General features: G+C 43.1%; 3 protein-coding genes across 3 annotated transcripts; all 3 read left to right on the top strand.

The window, feature by feature from the left end:
- Window positions 1-3,245: 3,245 nt before the first annotated feature.
- On the top strand, window positions 3,246-5,258 carry LOC306916363 (kinesin-like protein KIF2A; the record flags this gene model as incomplete). Its single annotated transcript, XM_079494196.1, has 1 exon — window positions 3,246-5,258. One exon carries the CDS (start codon window positions 3,246-3,248, stop codon window positions 5,256-5,258), a length of 2,013 nt encoding a protein of 670 aa, XP_079350322.1.
- Window positions 5,259-8,699: 3,441 nt separating this feature from the next.
- On the top strand, window positions 8,700-9,977 carry LOC306916400 (eukaryotic translation initiation factor 5-like; the record flags this gene model as incomplete). The annotated part of the gene is made up of 1 exon (XM_079494238.1): window positions 8,700-9,977. The coding sequence occupies one exon, from the start codon at window positions 8,700-8,702 to the stop codon at window positions 9,975-9,977; it is 1,278 nt and encodes a 425-aa protein (XP_079350364.1).
- Window positions 9,978-17,567: 7,590 nt separating this feature from the next.
- Window positions 17,568-22,897, top strand: LOC306916152 (dnaJ homolog subfamily B member 9-like). The gene is made up of 3 exons (XM_079493909.1): window positions 17,568-17,643; window positions 18,281-18,519; window positions 21,224-22,897. The coding sequence occupies exons 2-3, from the start codon at window positions 18,303-18,305 to the stop codon at window positions 21,673-21,675; spliced, it is 669 nt and encodes a 222-aa protein (XP_079350035.1). The 5' UTR covers window positions 17,568-17,643; window positions 18,281-18,302; the 3' UTR covers window positions 21,676-22,897.
- The last annotated feature ends 204 nt before the right edge of the window (window positions 22,898-23,101 follow it).

Below are 23,101 nucleotides of genomic sequence, written 5' to 3'. Positions count from 1 at the left end.
ACACCCAACCCACCCTCAACAAAATCCGGGATTCCTTCAACCTGATAAGAAACCGGATTAATGGGATTGATATGCCTTTGAATGTGTTGGTTTTCTTCTTCTGAAATCGGTCTTGAAAGTAAAGACTTGAGTGGGGTTTGAACTAACCATCTCCCGATCATGTGGCAGCGTCCTAACACACTGCGCCATTGGTTCCAGACAATTCAACTGCTTTTTTGTTGGTTTTCTTCTTCTGAAATCGGTCTTGAAAGTAAAGAGTTGAGTGGGGTTTGAACTCACCATCTCCCGATCATGTGGGAGCGTTCTAAAACACTGCGCAACTGGTTCCAGACAATTCACACTGGTTTTTTGTTGCTTTTCTTCTTCTGAAATCGGTCTTGAAAGTAAAGACTTGAGTGGGGTTTGAACTCAACATCTCCCGATCAAGTGGCAGCGTCCTAACACACTGCACCACTGGTTCCAGACAATTCACACTGATTTTTTGTTTGTTTTGTTCTGGTACCATATGGTAACCAATCTGGTACCAGACAACTAGGATTAGGGTTAGGGTTAGGGCTAGTGTTCGTTGGGGGGTAATTGGGTGATTTAACATGGAGTTGATGAGAAACCGTGAAACACCCAACCCACCCTCAACAAAATCCGGGATGCCTTCAACTTGATAAGAAAACGGAATAATGGGATTGATATGCCTTTGAATGTGTTGGTTGATAGGTCGTTGGTTTTCTTCTTCTGAAATCAGTCTTGAAAGTAAAGACTTGAGTGGGGTTTGAACTCACCATCTCCAGATCATGTGGCAACGTCCTAACACAATGCGCCATTGGTTCCAGACAATTCAACTGCTTTTTTGTTGGTTTTCTTCTTCTGAAATCGGTCTTGAAAGTATATACTTGAGTGGGGTTTGAACTCACCATCTCCCGATCATGTGGGAGTGTTCTAACCCTGCGCCACTGGTTCCAGACAATTCACACTGCTTTTCTTCTTCTGAAATCGGTCTTGAAAGTAAAGACTTGAGGGGGTTTGAACTCACCATCTTCCGATCATGTGGCAGCGTTCTAACACACTGCGCCACTGGTTCCAGACAATTCATACTGCTTTTTTGTTTGTTTTGTTCTGGTACCATATGGTAACCAATCTGGTACCAGACAACTAGGGTTAGGGTTAGGGTTAGGGTTAGCTGATGGACAAGATGGAAGTGATGATGAATGATGATTTTAACTGACAAGAAAGGAAACGGGTAACAATCAGTAGTGCAAAAAAACCAAAGGCATAATCAGACTTAAGCCGCGTTAACACCAAGGAAGCTAGAAGCAGCTTCTTGCTTCGTGCTCCCATGTTATCTCTATGTATACCAGCTTTTTCGTTTTGAAGCTTGGAATGAACAGCTTTTTTTGCGTGCTTTTTTTCTCCTGAAAACTCAACTTTGACGCAGCTTTTAAAAGCTGGGTTTTGGCTTCGAGTTTTCAAAATTTTCAATTCTGAAAAAAAAAAGGAAAAAAATAGCAAATTTCTGTTTGCTGGACTCAAACAGAATTATACTAAGGCACCACCATTTTTGTGATTTTTCGGTTACGTTTTCCCATTTTTCAATTCTGAACAAAAAAAGGAAAAACTTGCAAATTTCTGTTTTCTGGAATCAAATTAAACGAACAAAAATCACAAATATGTTTTTTATATGTTGGATTCAGATTAAAATAAGGCAATTATACTAAGGTCCCCTGACCCTCCACAGTAAGCTGAATTATAAAACGTGTGAATGGAGTTTCTAGGTGAAAGTGATTTTGACGTGCCACTATCTGCCATTGTAAATTTCTCAAATTTAAAGCACTATATTTCTAAAACTATGAAACATTTCAAAGATTCCTTTTCAGGCAAACATGTCCACCGTAAGATGAACCTAAATAGGTTTGAATGGGGTTTCTAGGTGTAAGTATGTAGGACTAGTAGCATGCCAAAGTTATAATTTTTTTTCGGACGGAATACTAAACGTGAATGGAGTTTCTAGGAGAAAGTGATTTTTTGACTTCAATGTCCTTTTTTTTACCAACTGCACCATCACTACCTTAGCCTGACTGAGTGAGAGAAAGAAGAAGATGAAAGAACATGGAAACATGTTCTTTCATCTTCTTCTTTCTTCAAAGTAAAGTTTCAGAGTAAAGACCAGAGTGGGATTTGAACCCACAACATCTGGATCATGTGGACAGCCACTTAACACATTGAGCTACCAAGCTGTATGTGTACTGTCATGGTCTCGGACGGCATTCTATAGCATGCCGTTGAGGATTTGAAAGAGAGACAAAAATCACTCTGAGACCATGCGCTATAGCCCATGGTCTCGGACGGCAGCATGCCGTTTTTCATCATTTTTGAGGATTTGAAAAAAAGACAAAAATCACTCAGAGACCATGGACTATAGGCCATGGTCTCGGACGGCATACTATAGCATGCCGTTTTTCATCATTTTTGAGGATTTGAAAAAAAGACACAAAATCACAGCATGCCGTTTTTCATCATTTTTGAGGATTTTAAAAAAAGACAAAAATCACTCCGAGACCATGGGCTGTATAGCATGCCGTTTTTCATCATTTTTGAGGATTTTTAAGATGAACCTACAGTAAATAGGTTTAAATTGGGTTTCTAGGTGTAAGTATGTATAGGACTAGTAGCATGCCAAATATTGTGCTATCGCTATTGAGAATGCATTGGGTGTTTATTTGTTTAAGTTAAATAACTCAGAAACTACAAAACATTTAGTTCCGGCATGTGTCTCACAGTAAGCTGAGAATGGTGTTTCTAGGTGAAAGTGATTTTTTGAAGTAAGGTGTAAGTATGCAGACACACACAAAGCTGTGCATAGGAGGGGCTAGTACCCCTCAAAAACACACAACCTCTTTTAGACGGCTAGCCTACCCCTATCCCAGCAAGTGAATTTTATTTCTGATTGTGATATCATCATTTCTGTCCAATCGGTGTGTAGCTGATGTGATGTATACCAATTTCGGAGAGTTTGTGGTATAAATAGTGGTTATAATTGTACAACTTCTTAATAAAAGCTACACACAGAATTCAGCTAAACATTTAAGAGGTTACCAAATCTGTGTCCCCAGATATTCAGATAAGATTTACAAAGACTTTACACTCCTCCGCATCTTCCTCCTAGACCAATAAGTACATGCGTTGATTCTACAATGGCATACCGTTTTGGGAAGATTGTTGCTGGTAGTTATGTGGATATAAGGCTCAGTGTGATGGTGACCTCACTGAACGAGGACAACGACAGTGTCACAGTGGACTTGATTGAGAACGGAGAAACAAAAGGGAAAGAGATTGACCTGGAGAGTATATTTGCTCTAAACCCAAATGTCGCCCCAAATGACCACATTTTCCCAAGCCCTGATACCCCACCACCTCCTCCCACTCCTGCTTCTGTAAGATCTGTTAGAATCAATAAAGTTGCAAAGAACCACAGCGCCATTGTGTTGTCCAAGAGTGACGCCCCATCCAGAGACAACAGAGCGTCGTTGACCAGCACCAGGCCGCCAACTCCAGCCACCACTACCTCCGGCACACAACTCCAGAAGAGGAGGAAAAGGAGGAATTCCAACTGTGTGAAGGAGGTGGAGAAAATCCACGAGAAGAGAGAAAGCCGTCGACAACAGCAGCAGGCGCTGAAAGAGAAGCGAGCACAGGAGATCGACACCACCATTCCTAACTATGAGATCATGTACATGATCAGGGATTTCCGAGCAAGTCTAGACTACAGACCTCTGACCTCAGCAGACCTGATTGAAGAACACAGAATATGTGTTTGTGTGAGGAAGCGTCCACTGAACAAGAAGGAAATGGCCATGAAGGACCTGGATGTGATCACCATTCCCAGTAAAGATGTGGTGATGGTCCATGAACCCAAACAGAAGGTGGACCTTACCCGCTACCTAGAGAACCAGACCTTCCGATTCGACTACGCATTTGACGACTCCACAACCAATGAGATGGTGTACAGGTTCACAGCCAGGCCTCTAGTGGAGACCATCTTTGAGAGGGGAATGGCAACCTGCTTCGCCTATGGACAGACAGGAAGTGGAAAAACACATACTATGGGTGGAGATTTGTCTGGAAAGACCCAGGATTGTTCCAAGGGCATCTACGCATTAACTGCTAGGGATGTATTTCTCATGTTGAAGAAACCCAACTATAAGGAGTTAGACCTACAAGTATACTCAACCTTCTTTGAAATCTATGGTGGAAATGTGTTCGACCTGCTGAATGGTAAATCTAAGTTAAGGGTGTTGGAGGATGCTAAACAGCAGGTTCAGGTGGTAGGACTTCAGGAGAAACAGGTCAGATGTATGGAGGATGTTCTCAAATTCATAGAAGAGGGAAACACCCGCAGAACGTCAGGACAGACGTCGGCCAACAGCCACTCTTCTCGGAGCCACGCCGTGTTCCAGATCATTCTGCGGAGGAAGGGGAGTATGCATGGGAAGTTTTCACTCATCGACCTGGCTGGGAGCGAGAGAGGAGCTGACACATCCAGTTCGGACCGCAAGACTCGCCAGGAGGGAGCTGAAATTAACAAGAGTCTGCTAGCACTAAAGGAGTGCATCAGGGCCCTGGGACGTAATAAGCCTTATACTCCTTTCAGGGACAGCAAACTCACTCAGGTCCTCAGAGACTCCTTCATCGGGGAGAACTCCCGTACGTGCATGATTGCAACAATATCCCCTGGTATGACGTCATGTGAAAATACCCTCAACACACTACGCTATGCTAACAGGGTGAAGGAGCTGGCAATTGACCCCAACAATGCAATGGAAGGGGGTCAACCCAACATATATGCAATCAATCAGCTGGAACTTCTGGACGAGGACTGGCTGAGCAGCTCGCCAAACAGAGATGACCTCAAAATGCTCTGTGAAGAGAACAAGGAAGAAGTGTCTCCTCAGGTGAGTACCTTCCATGAGGCAGTGTCTCAGATGGGGGAGATGGTGGAAGTTATAGAAGGCCACCGAGCTGTCTTCCAGGAGTCCATCCGCTGGCTGGAGGATGAAAAAGTCTTGTTGGAGATGACAGCGGTAATGGATTATGATGCAGACGCATACGCCAACCAGCTTGATCAGATCATATACAAGAAGTTAGAGTCTTTGACTGAATTTCAAATTAAAGTGAAGTCGTTCCGTTCTACACTCCAGGCAGAGGAACAGGCCAGTAAGCAGATCAACTCCAAGAGGCCCCAGGCCCCTACACTGGTAACAGTTTAGGGAGACCCCAACCACAATAAAAATGGGACACATTTACATAATCGGCTGAGCCACCGGGAACCCAATTTATTCATTCATTGCATGTTAGGCTTTATTTAGATAAACAGGAAACCGAGCTCAAGTGAGAGTGGGTCCTACCGACCCACACAGAGCTTGTGGTCAGTCGACCAACCGGCTGAGCCATGCTGTTGTTGTTTTTTGCATTTTACGCTTTATTTTGATCGAGTGTAGGAAGAGACAGGAAACCCAGAGGAGTCCCGTAATACGTAATTGTACATGATGGGAGTCATTTGAGTCCTTGCAACTCACAAGGAGCATTATATATATGGTCAGTGCACAAACTGGCTGAATCACCAGGCACCCTACCCACGTTGTGGCTCTGTAGCATGCAGGTACTGTCTACAAAATGGTCCGTCTGTCTGTCTGACACTAGTCTGGCGCTAATCTCAAAGTAATCAGTGGGCCAAGGAAAGTAACTTACTGCTGTATATATTTTTTTTTTAACATATTTAACTTTAATTTTATAATGTAAGTCAATGGTGGAACCTTGCCCAAATTACCTCACTTAAAGGGCAGTATTATGCGTGTCTTAAGTACCAGGTCTTATGACTTAACTTAAGACCTGGAGGTGTGGTGGTCAATGCTGTTTGGCCACTCAGAATAGCCAAATGGCATTGATCACGCCTCCAGGTCTTAAGTCAAGTAATAAGACCTGGTACTTAAGACGCACATAATACTGCCCTTAGTGTCAGCACTGTCCTTGTCTGATTTTCTTCTTCTTTTTTTATTAAAATGTTTGGGGGTATTTGTCACTGTACATTTGCACATGCGTGCAATTTGCCGTCTGCATGTAACCTATCCCAACTATGTATGCATACAGTAGGCCTACCCTCTGTCTGTACAGTCACACCAATGATTTGCAACATGTACAAGACAGACCGAGATAGAGTCCTGGATTTATATAAATTAGAACATATGAGTGTAGTATAGAGAGAAAGGAAACTGAGAATAGTGAGACAAAGATTTAAACGCTTCTACAGTATGAACTGGCTGAGCCACCAAAGCACCCCATATCCAATAGTTTTTGTTATCTCCAAAGGGGGAGAATGGGAGATTATGTTTTTAGAAGTAGAAGTCATTGGAAGTAGAATCGGGCTAAACATGTGCCCAAATATACACTGAGCATGCAGAGGTCCGGCCACTACACGGCCCTCACATCTAGTGACCTAGGCCTTCTCATCGAGTAGGCTACAATATCCCCTATATACATACTATTATTCATCAAAGACAAACCCCTCAGGTGCGTACAATGAAATATCCGTGGTGTGTTGTCTCATCTTTTAACACTGTTACACAAAGTAACAAAGTCTGTAGCCAATCATAGCGCTGATATCCATGGGTCTGGAATTCAGCCACATCACTGACACAAACATTTCCGCAATTGTACTAATACAAATCACACTCGTGAAGTGAGGGGCGCTCTTATAATCATTCATCCCGTGCTCAACAAATCAAATAATTTCCGTGATACAAACACACAAAGCAGGGCATAGTAAATATATATATATATATATATATATATATATATATATATATATTCATTTGAATGGTTTTCAGGATGAGCTTTACACAAAATATGGAGTTACACATAAAGAATACAGCATAGGTGTCCTCACACCTATGTTGGGTGGCTAAGGCTTCCCGGCTTGACGGAGATTATAGTATGTTCATCAGTGACTGAACCGCTGTATAGTTATCTCTGCCAGGTTGAGGTAAAAAAAAAGTATTATGTTTTTTCTCCCGTTTGTTTAAAATCTGGGCTTATCTCACAAACTGCGGCCGCCAAATATATTGTGCCCAATTTAGAACCCCACAACATAATTATGATGCAAATAAGGAATGCATATGCCCCCTAGTCAGAGTGTCTGTCTATCACTTTGGTGCCCATATGGAGATCTCTGTCTGTCTGCCTCTTCTATGCCCATATGAAGGAGATAGAAGTATATTGGCATAGGTGTTTTCATTTTACAATGGGAGTCACGTGGACTCATACAGTACATAGATACGTCCTATAGGCCTAGGTGACTAGGGCACTTTCTCCACTGAGCACATTTATCTCTAGTTTAGTTTTCTTCAATGCTTTACAGTAGCTGTTATCATAAATTACAGACCTGTTTATCAGCAGCATTCTGTACATCCATAGATTTATCACATCTTATTAAACATATGCACATAGACATGTACTGTAGGACTAAATCATCTGTGACACTATACTCTATACTACATATCTCGTGTCCTCAGTCGGTGCTGTTTGTTTATGAGAGGCTTGATAACATACAGTAGCAGGTATTTTACTCCTGTGCTCCTGAATTCGGGTCTGAGGGAGAGACAGACCCAACAGAGATTCTGGGCGTCCTGGAGACGTAACTGACCTCGGCTTGATTGATTGGCAGGGCTTCCTGATTGGCTCCTTTATTGCTGTTCCCTGACGTTTTTATACTTTTTTTCTAAGCAGGCAAGCTATACGCCTACACTACAGTATATTGATCCCGTGGGGGAAATTCAATTGTCATGGCAATACAGCAGTTATGAAACACGGGACGCCGTGTCTGGCGCCCCAGACTGTGTCTTCCGTTAGGAGTAGGCCCAACAGCCCACGGTAAGGCCTTTAGGAGGGCCAAAGCCGCAAGCGGAGCCTGCAGCACCACCGTTTCCCTGCCGGTGGAGCCTGCGGAACCATTGCGGCTCAATAATCCGCCACTCCTGAATGAAGTGTCTGGTGCTGGGAGTCTGGTGCAACGCACAGGGGCTGCACCTGGTGAGAGCAGGAGTGGACCTGGTGAGACGTAGGAGGGGCCCGGACAGGAGTCAACCCACAGCGGTCTAACAGCAGCAGATATGCCTGCAGTACTATGATGTTTTCAGTATTACAATGAATCATCTCCATATTTGGAATTCTGGCCATTCTACCATACCAATCAACCATGATGTCAATATCTCTGTCCAATCGGTGCAGCACCGTGATGCACCAACATTGGAGGTTTGTGAATATAAATACTGGTTGCACTGCCAAAAGTGGATAAATTAAGTATAGCAGTCAGTTTTTGAGAGTATTCAAGTTTTCCAAACCCAGAGCAACATTATATAAATATCATATTTGCCATTATCAACGGACAACACTTCACCGACACAATTGGGACGATCAGCATTCTGTTTATGTATTTGCTTCCAATGCTTTGTGAGAACAAGCTGTTGTGCAGCTGTTGGAACCTGTTTTGTGGAAACTTGGGAGGAGGAGCTTTCAGTCACATGTTTTTCATGTCAGAGACCAAGTCCACTTCCAGTCATTTATGTCATCTCATTTCCAGACAGAGAATCCATCAAAAGCATCTTTCAGGATCTGATTTTCTTATTGACAGTACTTAACATCAGCCAAAAAGCATGTCTATCAATATAAATCGCGGCGTGTCAGACCCATTCTACCGCTACAAGATGCCCCCTCTGTTTGCCAAGGTTGAAGGCAAAGGGAATGGAATCAAGACTGTCATTGTCAACATGGTTGACGTTGCAAAGGCATTGAAGAGGCCTCCAACATACACAACCAAGTTTTTTGCTTGTGAACTCGGTGCTCAAACCCAGTGTGATGTGAAGAATGACCGCTACATTGTCAATGGCTCCCATGAGGCCAAGAAGTTACAGGACGTGCTTGATGGGTTCATCAGAAAATTTGTGTTGTGTCCGAAGTGTGACAACCCTGAGACTGACCTGCATGTCAACCCCAAGAAACTAACCATCGGCAACTCCTGTAAGGCTTGTGGATATTGTGGCATGGTTGACACCAGCCACAAACTCTGCACCTTCATCCTCAAAAACCCACCAAAGACGGCCGACAGTGGATCCGCTTCTGTCCAGAAGGATACAAAGAGGAATCGCAAGAAGGACAAAAGGAACGGTTCTGAGGCCGAAAACCATAGCGACATTGATGCTCCAGAGGCTGGGGATGGTGATGATGATGATGATGATAACTGGGTGGAGGAGACAACAGAGGAGGCACAGAGACGACGGATAGAGGATATCAGCGAGCATGTTAAAAGCTTTACCCTCAGTGAGGACCTGGAGAAACCCCTGGAGGAGAGGGTCAACTTGTTCTACACTTTTGTCAAACAAAAGAAGGAGAATAAAACTATAGATGCTGCTGATAATGCAATCTTGGCTGAGGCAGAGCGTCTGGACGTGAAGGCCATGGGACCTCTCATCCTCAGCGAGCTTCTCTTCAATGAGAACATTGAGGACCAGATCAAGAAGTACAAGCGTCACTTTCTACAATTCTGTGATGACAAGAAGGCCCAGAAATATCTGCTGGGAGGTTTTGAATGCCTGGTGAAGCTATACCAGGCACAGCTGCTGCCACGAGTTCCACACATACTCGCAGACCTGTACGAGGCAGACCTGCTGCAAGAGGATGTCATAATCTCCTGGGCAGAGAAGGTTTCTAAGAAGTATGTCTCAAAGGAACTTGCCAAAGAGATACATGCCAAAGCCGCCCCGTTCATCAAATGGCTGAAAGAGGCAGAGGAGGAGAGCGATGAAAGGGAAGATGAAGATGATGACAACTTTGAAGTAGTGTACTCATCTTCTGCCCAAGAGCTGATGGTCGAGACTGTGAAGCCAGACAAAGCTGAGAAAGAAGAGGAAGACATTGATATTGACGCAATTTAAAACAACACAGCATCTAATAAAGGCGTGGCTTCCCATTTAATCTCTGTCAGTCTTGCCCAGATGTGGAGGGATGGTGGATGGGGTGATCTGAGATTATGAGTTCACAAAATGTGAAACATATTCACACAGACAAAATAAAATCACAAAATGGTTTGTTGTGTAGTTTGCGAGATTAGCTGCAGACAGACACTGATGGACACGCAGACAGACACGGACACGCAGACAGACACAGACACACAGGGAACATACACACATACATACATTTTAATTGTGGCTTTGACTAAAAATGAAATCTTTACCCAAGTGGTTGGCCCTTTCCCTGCCCCCACATGAATTTGCATCCTTCTACTTTCCAGTTCGATTCCGGGCTCCCCAGAGTCGATGTGCAGGTTGGTGCATGGTTGCATGGTATCCCTCCACCATCGGTGTGTGAATGTGTGTGTGTGAATGACTAGATTGTGCATTACCCAATCTATGTAAAGCGCCTTGGATATAGGCGCTATATACATGCACCATTTACCATTTAACCCTCCCTCTCTGGCCCACACACAGAAACAGCTTTGGCTCCAGACAGGATCAGGAGGAGGGAGGAGGCTAGTGACTGGGAGCCCTGAGCAATTGACAAAGGCCAAGAACACAGCGAACGTAAATACCCTACTGAAGCCCCAAGCAGACACACAACTGAGGAGCCCACAAAGAATAGGCCCACCTGGCAGACTCAGTCTACTCTTTTTATTTCCCGAGTTGAACTTGCCATGTAGATAACATCGGTAATGATGTCTCTAGCAATTACCTCGACAGTCTGGCCTGCAAAGTGTTCTCGCTACTCATGTAATCCAGCTCATGGTCCGGTCGCCGGAGACTCGGTTCTTACTACGGTGATCACTGATCATGCACCCTGCGGTGGTGATAAACAATATCCGTTAAAACAACACCCTTGCTGGCTCTGAGCTGCAGTCAGACGTTATCTCCGCTGTCGGGATCTCTCGTCCTGCCAAGATGCATGAAGGACCAAGATGGTGGATCAGATGCCATGCTCCAACTCCACAGTAAACCTCACACGATTGGCTTCCAAAACTTCTCATGGATGAATGAATTCAAACGGTTCCTCGATTTTTCAAGGTTTCCGTGATGAGGAATTACCTTCTATTAATTACAAAAATAGACCGTATTTAAACTTGTTAGGGGTTTGAACCAGGCATGTAGCGTGGATTAAAAGTTTGACTGGTTCAATCTCGAGCACGGGTGGGCAACTTGTCGCAACTTGCCGACTTGTTGACGGAGGGCCATTTGAAAACAAAGGCGGCTTGCTATGGTTCGCCACAACAGAAATGTGCATGCATAGGGGTGATGGGCTGCCAATGTATCTTTTGTTGTTTTTAGTTTTTCGCCCACATCTTAAAGATGCTAGACTGGGAAACATCTCATTTGACTGGACCTGTGCCCGAGTGCTTGATGGGTTCATCAGATGGGTTCATCACGCTACGCTACGCTTCTGATTTGAACCCCCACTAAGCTCTCAGGGTCTCTCCACCACAGTAATGTCATACCAATTAAGATGTGGCTCTTAGAATACCCTTTGTTACTGCTTCTCTTCCTTTTGTTTAGAGGGAGGGGTGGTTGGCGCGCATTCGTTGGTCTGACGTACTAACAGTCAAAACCCACCCGTGAATCCCGACATGCGTTGCCCGTTAAGACACATGCGTGGCTTCCGACATGTGTTGCCGGTAAAACCCACCCGGTGCTTCCCTGTGAGGTTAAGGTTTGCGGTAGGTTGTCGGACTGTTTGTCGGTACAGTCAGTACGTCGGACCAAACACATGCACCCAAGCACAGGGCCTTTTGTCCTATCAGGAAGCCCTGCCGATCAATCAAGCTGAGGTCAGTTACGTCTCCAGGACGCCCAGAATCTCTGTTGGGTCTGTGTCTCCCTCAGACCTGAATTCAGGAGCACAGGAGTACCTGTTACCTGCTACTGTATGAGTTTATTGAAGACTTGACAAACTCGTGAGTGTCCAGTGAGTGGCAGCATGACATCAGTGGTCATCATGGTTTTCCCGAATCACAATATGCCCATACATATATGCACATAGATTCAGTTGTCCAGAACCGCCATTCTGATCGATAGAGTGGTGTAAACCACTCCAACAACTGGCTTTTGTACCCGTGTACCCGTGTTTGTTTGTTCGTACCAAAAAAATTAGCATGGTTACTATGGTCACTGACATTACGTCAGACCACAGACCACTCAGTTCACATGGGTGTGATTTTTTGATAAGACATGACAAGACAAACCAGACGGGTACCGCGGCGTCATTAGATGGCCACGGACTAAATCCTGAGTCTTAGCAATGTTGCTGAATGTTGATCAACACATTATCTACTGTCTGCACTGCTCACCAACACTAACTACTGTATGTACCTGGTGTCCCTATTTTATGTCATTATAGACAAAAACATTAAAAAAAATCTGTCAGATACGATAGATAGATAGATAGATAGATAGATAGATAGATAGATAGATAGATAGATAGATAGATAGATAGATTGAGCTAGATTGTATATTTTCATCTATTTTTGCTATATTTAATTTTGTGCTCTACATTCAACCTTTCCTGCTTTTTAAAGCTATATGTACTACCCCGGAGGTCATATTATTACCTGCACAAATAAAAAAACAGCGATCTTCAGCCCAAAATTTAAGTAGAATTCACCTGGAATTACTGACACAGATTAATATTTACAGCAGCCTACATAAAATGAAACAACAACAATAACAATAATAATAATAATAACTAGAACTGCACTCTGTCGAGTGCCTACTTGCTTGTTGCACACAAGTAGGCCATAAATGGCCTACTAGTGCGCAAGCAGAGCGCGCAAGTGCTGTAGACCGCTACAAACTTTCAAATCTTAGTCTCACATATTGAATTATTAGATTTAGCTATTTGCTACGTACCTTGCTTCTGGATGAAAAGCTCAGATCTTCCTGAGCTTGGTCGTTTCGTTTAGCCTCGTTTAGCCTCTAGCCTCGTCTATCTCAGATTTTGTCGTGACCCAATACAATTTCTCAGGTCTTTCTGAGCTTCTTTATCCCTCTAGCCTTCAGCCTAGTCTATCAGGGCTTCTTACCGTCTTTAAAGATCCTTGGCTCCAAGACTTTTCAAGACTCCAAAACTTCGAGTCGTCTTGTTGTCCCTATAGCTCTCTAAATTTCTCTGATCTTACTGAGCTTAGTCTATCGGTATGTCCAAACTGATCTCTTTGCAGCTATACCTATCTAAGTACCTTCTTGAAATACCATTAAGTTATTACTTATGTTGAGAAATAATGATAGTAATTACTAAGTTTGTTTGACGTCACACTGGAACACGTCATCGTTACGTCACCGTCAACTATACCCTGGCATTGGTACATATATTTATCACGTCATATGCTCATATGTCCATATATGTGTACATGTCTATATGTATGTATATGTAGTTTTCTGAGTGGTTGGTGGTATAATGTGATCGGCTCTGTGGTTTGATGCGTATATACTTGACACTGAAACGTATCATCATTACGTCACCATCGTCAACCAATTATACCCTGGCATTGGTACATAATCTTCATCACGATTCACGGAAAACATACCCGCACGGTCAGCTTCCGTATGTCCGTATGACATCATATCACGTGCATTCTTTTTCAAGGTTCAAGGTTCAAGGTTGTGCTTTATTGTTACATCTTGTGTACAGGTACATAAGAGTAAAACTTATTTTTGTTTGGCTTCCTTCAGACAATGCAGCAGCAAAAATATAATACGACATCAAAACAGCAAAACACAGCAAACAAAAAAGAATATAGAGTGCAAAACAAGAGCAAAAATATAATACGACATCAAAACAGCAAAACACAGCAAACAAAATAGAATTTAGTGCAAAAAAGAGCAAACAAGTGTAGAAAAAGAGTATCATATGTACATGTGCATGTTTTCCTTGTAGTAGGACAATTATTATTATTATAGTATTCTTTTATTATTATTATTATTTTTTAACTTCACAGTAGACTATGTTCAATATAAATATACAACAAAAACGTTTTAGAGAGGTGCAATTTGAGCTCAATAGTGCGAGGGCAAAGGGCAAAAGGTGCGGGGCAAAGGTGCGGGGGGTGCTAGCGTTTTCCTTTTCCCTGATACACTTTGGTTCTTATCAGTTCGTTCATGTATCTGATTGTTCGGGGAAAGAAGCTTTTTTGCAGTCTATTTCCAGTGGCTTTGAGACTGCGAAACCGCTTCCCATGTGGTAGCATCTCAAACAGACTGCGGTTGGGATGACTTGGGTCCTTCATTATTCTTCGAGCTTTGCTGACACAGCGTTCATCATACAGGGCTTGGATAGGGGGGAGAGCACATCTGCTGATGCGTTCGGCTGTCCGCACAACCCTTTGCAATGCTTTGCGGTTTAGGTCAGTGCAGTTGCCATACCAGGCCGTGAAGCAACCAGTCAGGATGCTCTCTGTGGTGCCTCTGTAGAAAGCTCTTAGAACTTTTGGACCCATTCCAGCTTTCTTCAGTTTTCTGAGAAAGAAGAGGCGTTGTTGTGCTTTCTTCACCACCCGCTCTGTCTGCACTGCCCAGGTGAGGTCCTCAGTAATGTGCACTCCCAGGAATTTGAACTCTCTGACCCTTTCCACTGCAGCACCTCCGATCTGGATAGGAGAGTGATCTCTGGGAGGCCTCCTGTAGTCAAAGATCAGCTCTTTTGTTTTGTCAATGTTGAGAGCCAGGTTGTTCTCTTGACACCATTGTGCCAGGTTTTCGACTTCCTTCCTGTACGCTGTTTCGTCGTCATCCGTGATCAAGCCTATGACTGTGGTGTCGTCTGCAAACTTGACCACTTGGTTTGAGTTGAACAAAGCCACGCAGTCGTGGGTGTACAGGGAGTAGAGAAGGGGGCTCAAAACGCATCCTTGAGGGGCTCCTGTGCTGAGGGTCAGGGGGGCAGAGAACTTTGTTCCCATCCGCACCACCTGACGGCGCTCTGACAGGAAGTTGAGGATCCAGCTGCAAAGGTTTGAGTTTAAACCCAGGCGCTTTAGCTTGAAGTCTAGTTTGAGGGGGATAATGGTGTTGAACGCTGAACTATAGTCGATGAACAGCATTCTCACATAAGACTTCTCCTTCTCAAGGTGTGAGAGGGTGGTGTGGAGTGATGTTGCAATGGCGTCGTCCGTGGATCTGTTCTGACGGTAGGCAAATTGCAGGGGGTCCAGTGTGGGTGGCAGCTTGCTGTTGATCATCTTTCTGACATGTTTTTCAAAGCATTTGCTCACAATGGGTGTGAGTGCGACCGGTCTCCAGTCATTTAACCCAGTTACTTTGCCTTTTTTAGGGACTGGGACAATGATTGCTGTTTTAAAGCATGATGGTACTTTGCTCTCACGGAGAGATTGGTTGAAAATGTCTGTGAAGACACCGGCCAGCTGTGTTGCGCAGGCTTTGAGGACTCGCCCTGGGATCTCGTCCGGTCCTGCTGCTTTCCTGGTGTTGGTGTGCAGAAATGACAGACGAACATCAGCCTCCTCCAGAGGCTGTAGTGGGTCGTCCATCTGATGGCTATCTCTGCAACATTCCGTCACAGAGGTGTGAACGGCAGTTCCTTTGTTGAGAACCCAGGGGGTCAGACAGTGAGGCTGCTGGGGGGGGGGGGGGGAGAGGGGGGAGCTTTCTCTGTGCTTCTTCAAACCTGAAATAGTAATTGTTCAACTGATCAGGGAGAGAAGGGGACAGGGCATTATCGTTTTTCGGGGGGGATTTAAAGTCAGTCAGGATTTTCAGACCCTTCCACAGCTCCTTGCTGTTATTTGAAGCAAGGTGTTCTTCTACCTTCTTAGCATAATCCCTTTTGGCGGTTTTCAGTGTTTTGTGGAGGAAGTAGTGAGATCGTTTTTCCTCTTCCTTATCTCCAGATTTAAATGCATGGACATTGGTACATATCTTCATCACGTCATGGGACATATGCTTCGTAGCATGACAAAAACACACCTGCACGGTCAGCTTGGGCCAGCATATGACGTCATAACGTGTGCTGGCCCCAAACACGCCCATCATATCACCTGGCCGAGAACATGACTTGCGCTCTGCTTGCGCAAGTAACTAGATAGGTCGCAATTTTGAAAAATTCATGTCTTTATAAACGATTGTAAAACCGCTTGGTTACGTAACCAACAACAGCCAATTAGCTACTACAAACGTTATGCAAAGCTCTGCCTGATCACAGTGGAAGTTATGTACGTAGGTTACTCCGGAAAGGGTTAGGGTTAGATGATTTTTGAGTGGTGTAAACCACTCCTACGACTGGCTTTGTTAGTTTACGTGTCTGTCTGTCTGTCTGTCTGTTCGTACCAAAAAATTAGCATGGTTGCTACGGTCACCCAGTTCACCCGGGTGTGATTTCATTACGTCAGACATTACGTCAGACCACAGTTGATCAGTCTATATAAGACCTTACACCACTCAGTTCACACGGGTGTGATTTTTTTCAGACCTCTAGTTCTAGGAAACACAGAATGGGGGGACTTTTTTTATTATTTCCACACAACAGCTCTAAGCTATATTAATGACAGTAAAATGTTGAAAATGAGTGGTATTCCCCTTTAATGTCAACAAAGTCCACACCCACAACACCAGAGGGAGTTCAACAAATCATGTTTGGCAGATTCTGCACAAACAAGGGACTAAATTAATTTTGCTCCTATGCCACCAAAATGTGGAACGCCCTACCAACAGTCATTAAGACATGTGAATCCCTTGACTCCTTCAAAACTGCTCTCAAAGGGCACCTACGGCTACGGGCGGCTGCAATTCGAAACTGGCCCCTGTAAAATCTGAATCCCCCACCCTGATCCACCCCTTTCCCCCCCTCACTGTATATGTTTCTTTTACCTTTTTACCTCCTCTATGATGATTTCCTGTTTTGACTATAGCCTATAGAAGTGTATATTCGTACGCTAAATGTTTTGATGAATTGAAAATGGTGGGCCCTATTGCAAATAAGTGTAATGCTTTATGGTGTCGTCCACTCACAGTTAACAGTTTTTGTATTGAGTTGTACTTGAAATGTAGGCTACTGTAATTCTGCAAACTGTTAATAAATCAATCAATCAATCAATCAATCAAGCAATCAATCAATCAATCAATCAATCAAAAGCTAATTTAACAACCCTGATTTAGGATTACTACTGTGTTCTATTGGTTCAATTTAAGCCACACATCTGTTCTGTATGCAATCAATATAGTTTTAAGGAAAACGTGTTTCATTCATAGTTATATTTAATTCACGAAGCTATGGAGAAATACTACACTACCCACAATCCTAAAGTGTAGCAGCGTCGTCTGTCACAGCCTATGGTCACAACCCTTGTATATACTCTATGGTCACAACAGATCCACACTGCCTGCATACGTGTTCTCGTGGACAAATAAGGGAGCTGTGAGTCACTGGGGTCGAAGCAAAGGACCAATGAGGGACCTGCAAGTCACGAGGTGGGGGAAACCGACCAATGAGGAAGCGAGTCGTGGTGTTTAGGCTCAGGAATGCAAAACGTCAACATCTGATAGCTTTACTCTGCAGATCAGCTGTGACTGTGAGTCTTCTGTCTCAGTGTCTCTGACACCACAGGTACGTTATATGCTTTTATTTGAACGAATTAGGCTGTTTATATCATTTAGCTAAATAAATAAATAATCAGTGAAGTGACTGGGAATAACCACTTTCATCCTGACGTCCCTGGTATTTTGGGCGGGGAACACAGTGAAAATAGCAGCTCTGGCTAGCCTATTCGTTGTATGACGTAATAGTGCTTAATAGCTAGGTTACAGTGAGTTTGATGTGATCTCTGAAATACAGACATTTATATCATGCTGTTTAAAGGCCACTGAAGTTATTAGACCGATTGCTCGTGTTGGTGGCACAAATCGCTCTGAACAAATAAAGGTTAATGTGAATGTAGTGCAACAATGCAATGACGACCTTATTACATACTGTCAAATTGCTCATTGCGATCAAATTGCTCATTGCGATTTGTACTATGATGAATTCCTGTTCTGTCTATAGTGTCTATTTGTACGTCTCTAAATGTTTTGATGATTTGAACATGGTGGACCCTATTGGAAACAAGTGTAATGCTTAACTCACAGTTAACAGCCTTTGTATTGAGTTTGTGCTTGAAATGTACTGTAATTCTGCAAACTGTTAATAGATTCTTCAATCAATCAATCAATCAATCATGGGGTCAACCTGTGTTTCTCACACCTAGGGTGAGGAGTGAAAGCAGCAATATGGCCACGGCACAGTCAGTGTTTCTTCTGGCAGTCCATATTCTGCTCATCTCAGAGTTCATCCTGGCTATGAGAGACTACTATGACATACTGGGGCTCCCCAAGGATGCTTCGGAACGCCAGATCAAGAAGGCCTTCCACAAACTGGCCATGAAGTACCACCCCGACAGAAACAAGAGCCCTGACGCAGAGTCCAAGTTCAGGGAAATAGCAGAGGGTGAGTGAGTGAGCACTGTTGCTGCTTTAAATAGAGGCAATTATTACTTGTTACCGGCGATTACCGATCAGGACTCTTCCTATCAACACTGAATCAATATGACATTGACACACACACCTGTGGTTCAACCTGGGAACATTGTTGGATTGTTTTTATTAGTGGTTGCAGCACTACTGCAACCTACTAGGTAGGTAGTAACCTAATTGTCCAACTTTATTCGGTATAAACGTTATCTGTTTACCTGTGAAGTCATGTGGGTCAATACATCATCATACATCATCATCATACTGTATTGTGAGCGGCTCGAGGGAAATGGCAACCACACTTGCAATTTCCCACAATTGCGAATGTTTTAATTTGTATTTTTTGAGGGGCGCTCCTATGCAAAGATGTGAGTGTTTGTGTAAACGCATGGCTGATCAACACCCCATAGCGATGATTTGACTGGCTGAGCAAAGTACATATTGAAGATAAAAGTGAGGGCAGAAAAGTGAAGATGCCAAAAGTGATTGGCCAGAACGACTTTTGTGATTATTTGATTCGCTGAGCATGGAATGTGATGTATGATGAGAGCGCCCCTCACATTTTTTTAGCAGTACAAAAAAACGCTCCAACATCTGACTGTGTGTACAGTGTATGGGTGTACATTATAATGTTAGTTGGATGTCTTATTAGTTGGGTAGCAGCCACGGTTACTGTGGTTACTGCATCTATACACCATCGTCATAATTCATCATCATGACAAAAGGCACCGCTCACTTCACAGCACACGTGTGATTTTGTCTTCCTCGCATTAAGTTAACAACACACACTTTGTTGTGCCGTGGGAACATACCTACTCAACCACACTTGCATTAAAACAACATTGCGGGGAGGGACGCCGATGGCCGAGAGGTTGAGGTGCGTACCATATAGGCTCTGATGCAGCCTGACAGCTTGAAAGTTTTAAATATGTGGCATCTGGAGTTGCAATACCAACCCTTGACAGCCCATTCATCCAAACGGAAAAGTACGATCTGATTGTATTAAACAATGTTAATTCGTTAAACATTGCAGCTGTACGGAAAGCTTGGATTGTCCTCTTTGTATCCATCAGTTTTTGTTTAATACAAATCCACCCTAGACATGTTATGAGCTACTCTCTGTCAATACATTCTGTGCAGATGATTATTTGTGTAAGTGTTTAAATCTTGGAGTTTGGAAGCGCTCTTTGGAAATTCTCAACGGTCCAGCATACCACATGTTTTGAAATTGCACATAATGCGGAGGCAACAGGACGTTGTGTAATTGAAAGCGCGCGAGAGAGAGGGATAGGCTATATTGTAGTTCAGTCAATAGTAGGCTAATAGGCTGCTTATAAATGTACAATGAAATGATCAACGCATCGTCCCCTGCGCTTGGCGTTCCACTGGGATTTGTAGTCCTTTGAGTTTACCTACAGTATGTTGTGGGCTTGTGGCTTTTCCAACAGTCAAACTAAAGCCACTGTTCTTGGTCAGGGGGTGTAGGCCATAGGCTATTACTTGTGTCGCTCTTTGTTGTTAGATCAGTCATTTATTTTTCAGCATCAAATAAGCATATCGTTGCTGTCGGGAGGAAACCACCTAACTCCATTTGAGGTTTTAGATTTATTTTTCCACGAATCAATGCTATTCCCTGAATGTCTGTATTGGTTATAAAAAAATCGGAACCAATGAAAAGTATTAAAGTGCTTCAGACAAAACCTCTTAACTCCATTGGACCCGCAAACTGTCTGCTAAAGCAGCTAACCGCTCCCCCTCTCATGCAAGTAATTGACAATACATAAAGTCAGTCACAATACCAACTTTGATAAGACAATAATATTACCTGATCAAAGTATCATTGTTTTGCTTTAACAATACAAAAATACAAGTTGTCCTGAAAAAATAACATTTTGGAGTTAGGTGGTTTCCTCCCGACAGCAGAGATATTAAAAAAGAGACAAAAGACTAACACTTATCCATGTCTCACTGTCATCCAATCTTATCAACCATTAATGTCTGGTGAGATTATCTTTCTATGCTACTCAATGACAGAGGAGACCTCAACAAAATAAAACATTTCATATACCGGGTAATTATATCAATGAGAGGGAGAGGGAGAGAGCGAGTGTGAGCTCAGGGTATAGACAATTTATATTTTTCCTGTCCTTTATAATTGTATAGTAGGCACGTTACTACATGAGAACATTAAACGATACCAACGGGCCGGCCGCACACCGTCTTAATGCTCCCAAAGTAATTATTAATAGAGCAGTAAAAAAATAATAATAATCACGTTTCGAAACCTCTACGGCCTTCGTCCGGTGCACCAAGGGTTAACTCTAGATGCCATATATAAATGTTTTAGAGTTGCTTGCGGCTACCTGACAGCAGGCCCTGGGTTTGATTCTTGAGCCCAGTGGACCTTTGGTATGTGTCACTCCCCGACTCATTCCCTGTCAATCTCCACTACTAACAAAAAATAATAATGAAAAACATGTTGCTTTCATGGTTGTTTTCACTCATCTGTCTGGTTCAATGGATTATGCATTAATGTATTACTGAGAACTGAAAAATAATGACGTTTTCTTGTTTTAAGATAATCCAGCTTTATTGATCCATTTTCATGAATGTAGCTTGATGTGATCTCCATCTGTGTGCTAAACATAATAATAAATGCTTGTTTGTTTTGTCTCTACCAGCTTACGAGACCTTATCGGATGACAAGAGGAGGCAGGAGTATGACCGGTTTGGCGAAGGGCCCTCGACAGGCGCGGGAGGCGGAAGAGGCAGCAACTACAACTTCCAGCAGCACTTCCAGTCGTTCAACTTTAACGACATGTTCAAAGACTTCAAGCCATTTGGGCAGCAGCAGCAAAAGCACCAGCACTTCCAGGCCCACCAGAAGAGTCACTTTGACGGCCACTTCAAGGCCCACCAGGAGGCCATGAACAGACACAAGAGCCAGTTCCAGCAGGGCTCGTTCGGCGGGAGAGCCTTCGACGATGTTTTTGAGGACTTGGAGAAGATGTTCTCCTTCAACGCGCACAGCACCAGAACTGGGAGCCAGTTCCATAGCTCAGGAAAGCAGCACTGCCGGACAGTGACCCAGCGCAGGGGGAACATGGTGTCTACTTATGTCGACTGCTCCTGAGGTCGACCGCAGTTAAATCAAAACATATATTTGCGGGCACAGTTGTTGGGGAAACCGATTAAGGCAAATATTTGTGGTTTTGAAATTGAATGTTAATTTATCGTTCAGATTTTGTTTTTGTTTTCACTTTCATTTGCCTCTAGGAACAAATATATATCTGGTGGAGCATATACAGTATGATGGCTTCTTCTGAACAATAATCCTCACAAATTGTGGTTCTTATTACAGATTGGACTTTGGTTCTTGGTTCAAGCTACTCCACTATGTAGAATTTCAGTTTAATTTTGTTTACATCATTTTTTGGAAAGGTATGCTGTGCTTATGTGAACATCCGAAATTCTCAGGTATGGCCTCCTAGAGTTTAACAGTATTTTTCCTTTTAGGAACAAGCATTTTTATCGAAGCAATATCATTCACCGAACATCTCATCTGATTTTACATTGAGAAATATCCACTCTGAAGCAATTTGTTATGCTGCGTACAGCATAATTACGAATGTGTTGCATCTTATTGAATGATACTGTCAAACCGAAGCAGGCTACCGACACCTTCTTGGTACAAGTTTTGTCATTTTGTATATTAAGGTTTTGGGAGTTTAGGCAAAGGATTTTGGTCTTTTTGTGTGGCATTCATTAATCACCATAAAGTTAAACACGTTTTTAGACCCTGTAGTCTAGAACTGGACTTGAGTTACAACTGTACTTTGACCACTTTTTCCCCGTCTACACAATCGCTTCTCCAAACATAGCCGATCTACAAGCTTTTAGCTAATTTTCCCATCTGAATATGGACACTGGGGCAGTTCAATTGGTTAATTGGAAATTCAAGTCTAGAAAATGTCTACAATGTACAGTAAACTCAATTTGGCTTAAGACTGAGCACTTGGAAAGTGGATTTGGTGTGAAACTGGAGTTGAATTACAGCTGAACCATGTTATTCCCTTTTTTTTTTTAAATCAACCGTTACCTCATTTGTTTTGTTCCTGAAGAGTTTGATTTGCCTGATCATAACGTGCAATATTTGGCACCTTTTACTCTTCATGCTGCCTACCTTTGACAGTGCTGTATAATTGTCCAATGTCTGCACTTTGTGTGTGTGTGTGTGTGTGTGTGTGTGTGTGCGCGCGATTGTGCGTGTGCTGTGCACGCATGTGGTGAGAGCACATTAAATATTGATTGATTGGTTGCAAAATATTTGGAATTAAAAATTCTGAAGAGCCAAATGTTTGAAAAAAATGTAATGGTATTATGTGGAATTATGTAGTAAAAAAAAGTCTTAAACAAACATGTTTTAGATTATTCAAAGTAGAGACCTTTTTATTTGACTACTGTGCCATTCTCTTAATACAATCAGATTAGACTTTTCTGTTTGGATGAATGTGCTGTCTATGCGAAATTGCACCTAGTTACCACCTTGCTGGCAAGAT

The sequence above is a fragment of the Electrona antarctica genome, assembly GCF_951216825.1.
Source record: "Electrona antarctica genome assembly, chromosome: 23".
Lineage (NCBI taxonomy): Eukaryota > Metazoa > Chordata > Actinopteri > Myctophiformes > Myctophidae > Electrona > Electrona antarctica.
Note: the sequence above shows the minus strand (reverse complement) of the source record. Positions and strands in the feature narration are given on the sequence as shown.

What these genes read in the sequence shown, in the direction of transcription:
- LOC306916152 (XM_079493909.1), top strand. Translation starts at nt 18,303, where the DNA reads ATGGCCACGGCACAGTCAGTGTTTCTTCTGGCAGTCCATATTCTGCTC. An exon ending in GTTCAGGGAAATAGCAGAGG is followed by an intron (nt 18,520 to 21,223) that starts GTGAGTGAGTGA and finishes TGTCTCTACCAG; the next exon opens with CTTACGAGACCTTATCGGAT.